Source organism: Lolium rigidum, chromosome 1, assembly GCF_022539505.1.
Source record: "Lolium rigidum isolate FL_2022 chromosome 1, APGP_CSIRO_Lrig_0.1, whole genome shotgun sequence".
NCBI classification, from domain to species: domain Eukaryota; kingdom Viridiplantae; phylum Streptophyta; class Magnoliopsida; order Poales; family Poaceae; genus Lolium; species Lolium rigidum.
The window spans coordinates 114,437,174-114,442,493 of record NC_061508.1 but is presented as its reverse complement, the minus strand read 5'-3'; the positions used below and the strand labels follow the sequence as shown (position 1 = coordinate 114,442,493).

General features: G+C 39.5%; 1 protein-coding gene across 1 annotated transcript; it reads left to right on the top strand.

Annotated features, from left to right (window-relative positions):
* Positions 1 to 1,516: 1,516 nt before the first annotated feature.
* On the top strand, positions 1,517 to 4,850 carry LOC124650366 (histidine-containing phosphotransfer protein 1-like). The gene is made up of 6 exons (XM_047189902.1): positions 1,517 to 1,630; positions 1,754 to 1,884; positions 1,975 to 2,043; positions 3,480 to 3,551; positions 4,283 to 4,355; positions 4,818 to 4,850. Exons 1-6 carry the CDS (start codon positions 1,574 to 1,576, stop codon positions 4,848 to 4,850), a joined length of 435 nt encoding a protein of 144 aa, XP_047045858.1. The 5' UTR covers positions 1,517 to 1,573.
* Positions 4,851 to 5,320: the final 470 nt, after the last annotated feature.

Sequence of the window (5,320 nt, the reverse complement as noted above, 5' to 3'; positions counted from 1 at the left end):
AGTATAAGGTCGCATTAAAAATTGTGTCAGCAAAGGTACAAGAAACCAAGGACTAAATGTCAGCCAGTTGAGTGTAAAGGTAACACCCAGATTGTCAGGCCGATGACGAGATCTGAGTGACAACCTATGTTAGATGCAGCGATTAACGTGGTTCCAGCTTGGCTTAGGTGCATGACTGTCAGAGCAGGGAAATTAACATTGATTAAATCCGTGCTGATAGCGAGGCCGGTACATCAACTGCTTGTCGCTGATGCTCCAATTTGCCGTTTTGAGGAGATAGGTAAAAGTCTGAGAGTTTTTTTTGGCCCGGAAAGAAGGTGCAAGGTGGACAATGCCTGCTATCTTGGAACAATATAAGCAAAACTCATTGTTTTGGTGGCCTGGGAGTAGAAAACTTGAGACTACAAGGCCTGGCACTGAGAGTGAGGTGGGAGTGGCCCAGAAGGAGAAAAGACCTTGGCAGGGCCTCCCGATGCTTAAGGACACTGGAGCACGAAGTTTAAACGGACCGAACAACGGTGTTTTGTTCTTCCGCCGCACTGACTTCACATGAGAGATACTAGACTAGAAAGAAAGATGCATGTATATGACCATCCAAATAGGCTGGCAGGTGATTAGAAAAGCAAAGGTTGCAAGCTCTGCTGTCCGCTCGTTGGGTCTCTTGACTTTTTAGCCATGGTTGCAAGATATGATGCTGAGTTGTTGCTTTGCTTCAGACAAATCCAACAATGGTCTTCTGTCTTTGCAGAACTGGACAAGAATATTAACTAGGTACAGGCCTATGTTTGCCAAGCTCCAAATTACTCGTCGAATACTTCTGTCATTTTTTTTGTCTCTAGTAATAAAGCAGTAGTAGAATTTGCAGTCACAAACACACATGTATTTGTGCACTTCAAAGGAAATTCAAAAAATTCTTACGTCATTCATGACATTAGCTACGTATTATGTACTCAAGTTAATTGGGAACATACGTTAGTATATATGTGCATGTAATACCCTTCGTCCATTAATGACAGTAGACATGTATTTCGTACTCACCTCATTTAATACCCTGCGTCCACTAATGACAGTATGTGTCATCAACCGGCCACACTACTGACTACACTTGTCCGTAATAGTTTTTGCTGCCTAAATAGGCACATGTCGAGGTTTGACGAGTTTCTTAAGGCCAATTAGTGATGTGGGCTCAGTGGCATACTATTCTAATATTTCATAGGTGAATAAAATGTATCCAATGAAACTATGCTTACATTTGACCAGTCAAATAGACTAAGGGCCAAAATGATCTAATAATGATTTAGAATTAATTCTGAACTTGGCATTTCTCAATGAGAAAGGGGTGTGCTATGACAAAAATAATAAATGAGAGCAATAAATAGCAGGAAGAGGATAGCTGTCCACTTCCAACCTGCGGTGTGTGTGTGTGTAAGTTGGGTGGCTTGGGAGGCCAATTCCCCTATATATACCACACCCGGTCAGTCCCAATCACCACCCATTCCTACTGTTCCCGCATCACCCCTCCTCTCCTCACTTACTTCCTGCTCGCTAGCTCGAATCGACGCTTCAGGTAGCCATGGCAGCCACGATGAAGCTCAGCACCCTTGGTTATGCAGCCAGCATGTTAAGCACGGTGAGCGCTTTACTATTGCACTGCCATCTGTGCGGAGTTTTAGTTTCTCCTTTGGTGGATGAGTAACTTGATAGTGTTGGGGAATTTGATGTTTTTTGCTTTGCGTTTATTTTCCTGGGTTAGGGTTTGTTCGATGAGGAGTTCCAGAAGTTGCTTCTGCTCCAGAACAATAGCGACCCGAACTTCGTTACCGAGACCATAACCATGTTCTGCGAGGACGGCGAGCAGACCATTGGCGAGCTCACCAAGCAGCTGTAAGTGTGCTACCTCTGCTGGCTCGCTTGCGATGTTCTGTGTAATCAACTGTTTGACTCTTTGCTTGGGATCGGTTGCTGTGTGTGCAGGGGCAAGCAATGCGTGAACTTCGACGAGGTAGCTAATTTTGTGCATAAGCTTGAGGGCGGCAGTGCAAGGTGAGGCTCTTTTCTTTGTCTTTTATTATGTCCTGTACTACCATATGTGTTTCTGCAATAGCATATGAGTAATGGCTTTTAGTAGTGGTGTAAATCGGGTATTATATCCCCGTAGATCTTTCTTGACCATGCTATATCCATAGATTGGAAGGAGATAGATTCTTTGTAAGGCGTAAGGTCACCTTGGGGAGAATTATCATCGTTTTGATCATCAGTGTTTTATGAAGTAGATCCGGCAAATCTATCTATTTCACGTATTGTTGAATTACTATTGGCGCTTCCCATCCATATGGGGAGGGATGAAGTATGTTTGTCCCTTGTAGTGACTAATCATGTACATCTCCATTCCGTACACATCGTGGCATCTTCTAAGTATGTCAGGGAGAAGTTGAGATCCGTTTGGCTGTTGTACCGTTTCATGGTTTAGATCTGACAAATTATTTGTCGTTTCACTATTTTGTGATTTAAATCCGACCAATCATTTTGTCGTTGTACTGTTTTATAGTTAGATCTGACAAACCCTTTAGCTGATGTAGGTTCGGCAAACTGTCTGGCCGTTTCAGGGATTTTATCGTTTAGATCCAGCAAACCTATTTTTTACGTTTTAGCATTTGATGATTTAGATACGACAAATCATTTTCGTTGTACTGTTCAATTACTGATCCTACAAACCATTTATTCGATGTAGATACGACAAACCGTTTGGCTGTTTTAGTGTTCTACATGGTTGAGATCCGACAAAACCGTTTAGCCATTGTGCTGCTTTATGCTTTATATCTGACATATATGAACTGCTTTGCACAAATTGGATAGCTGAAGGAGTATCACTCCATACTCTGCCAAGTCAAGTGTTCCTTCCAATTATTTTTGGAGGGTATGACATTGGATCTGTCATTGTAGTGTAGTTTTAAAATAGATAGGGCAGTTTTACATGTTTCCCCTTTGCTTCGCACAAAAAAAATCAAAATTTTTGTGATTTGGTGGTTTGTTGTGCTGGTATTTAGGTTTCCAAACCATGGTTTTTGTAGTTTCATGCAGAATATTTGGTCGAGTTAAGCTATAAATATTTATGGTAACATAATTATTACAGAGACTAATTTTATCATGCTTAGAAAGTAATATTATTGTGCTTAAGAACAATTATTATTATGCACAAAGCATCATAAGGCCTAATCAATTTAGATTTCTTATGTTTATGGTATCCATGTGACTTTTTATGGAATCAAAGTTTGTTAGCCAATAAGTGCGTGTCTTTTCTTACCCTGGGTTTTCTCGGTTGCATTTAATTGACTTGTTATCTCATATATGGAAAATCACAGTGCTATATTGTTATTTCATTGGAAAGAAGTGAAGGGAAAGAAATAGCATGCTCTTTTTTCATTCATTAAAGAAAATTTGGTGGTACATTCCTGATTGTATAGTATTGCATGTTACAGTGTTGGTGCTAAGAGAGTGAAGAATACCTGCATTCAGTTCCTTGAGTTTTGCAAGGAGAAGAACAGAGATGGGTTAGTATCTTGTATCACTATGTCATAGTATTGTATTTTCTATCAGCGTCTTATTTGAATTCGTATAGTGAATATTGCCTAGTTTTATCTACTCATCTACCGTAATGGCCTTATTTTTAATTTTGTCAGAGTATTTATCGATCCAATTGCATGTTCATTGCTTTTATAAACTGCTAAAATATTCAGTCTATAAAGGCACGAAAGGTTTGGCTGAGTCTACTGAGCTTGGTGGGTTAAGAGTGTAACAGTACAATTTTGTACTCAAATGTGCACTTTAAATCTACTACACATGTTTGGCTAATATTGAAAACTACTACACATGTTTGCAAACACCTGGGTCTTCTTTACTGAACAAGGAATTATAATAGCATTTAAATCTTTAAAAGTGAAACTAAGTTTCGCTATCATCTCTGAATATTGCACAGCTATCCAGTAAATAAACCTATAACTGGTTGATGTTTCAATCTTCTAATTCATGCTACTTCCAGAATAGAGTTGTTATTTTTCGTTATAGTTAACCCTCTACTCCGTTTGATTGAATGTTTTGTTTAGGAAGTATGTTCAGGAGGACATTCACAAGGCTTTCCTTCCGAAACTTTTATGATAATCCTGCTCGTGGAAATATTTATTCTTCTAGAGTAAATTTGTAGTAGCCAATTATGAATATGCTACTTTCGTGAGCTGCTAATGGGAAAGAGCTTCATAACTTACTGAATTGTTTTCCTTGCCAGGTGCCTGAAGACACTGGATACTCTGAGGGTTGCTTTCTATGAAGTGAGCGGCAAGTTTAAGGATATGCTTCAGGTATTTACGTACTTTTTCTAAAACTCGTGTGGAACTCTCAGTAATATTGCACTAAACTGGGTTGGTGATCTTCAATGGAAAAAATATTCCAAAGATTCTTCTATACGCGAAATATTAAACTGGACAAAAGACAAGATGCAATCAAATGGATTCACTTAGTTTGCTGCATAACAAAAAATGAAAATCATGTTGATGAAGTTTGCCTAACAGACATTAAATTACTAGTAACATCCGTGCAAGGTAAACAAGCTTGGATACGGCATCTTCATCTATTGTTGTGTAAATCTCTGTAGCATTTGCAGTTGAAAACCTTTGTTGACTGAACTGTTTTGGGTACATGTGATATCTGAATCCTAGCTTCATGTTGCACTACAGTTTACTAGTAGAATTTTTGACCTCTCAATTTCACACAGCATTGGTAGACTTGATGCAACTGTCTTGATATTTTGTTTTTCAATGCAGCTGGAGCAGCAGCAAGCTGAAGCAACAAAGTGAGAGCCACATGTTGTGACGGCACTACTGCCTTTGAAGTCGTACAACAACATTTGCTTCTGTGAGGTCGCCTGAAGCTGCTTATCGGCAAACTGGTCATTTAGCGTCGCCGATATATGTGTTTCTATCGGCAGTGTCATTTTTAATTCTCAGTGGTCAAATAACAATCATCCGCCATCGTTTTGCGGATTGTAAGTGGTTAATCTGGCTGCTCAGTTCTCGCAAGCCAGTTTCGGTTGTAGGAGTGCAGAAGCAGTGTAATGTTGACAGAGTCATGTGTCGTCGGTTAGTGTATCGGCTGTGGTTATTTGTTGTGGAGAACATTGTGGTGTTATTCTAATTTCAAGTTATGTTGTGTTGGGAAAAATGTTATAGCTGTAGAATTCCTCAGCTCAAGTTATTTTATATTCAGTCTCAGGTGTGATTTTCGTGCCTAGGGATTCTTCTAGAGTGCACAATTATCATGCTGTTTT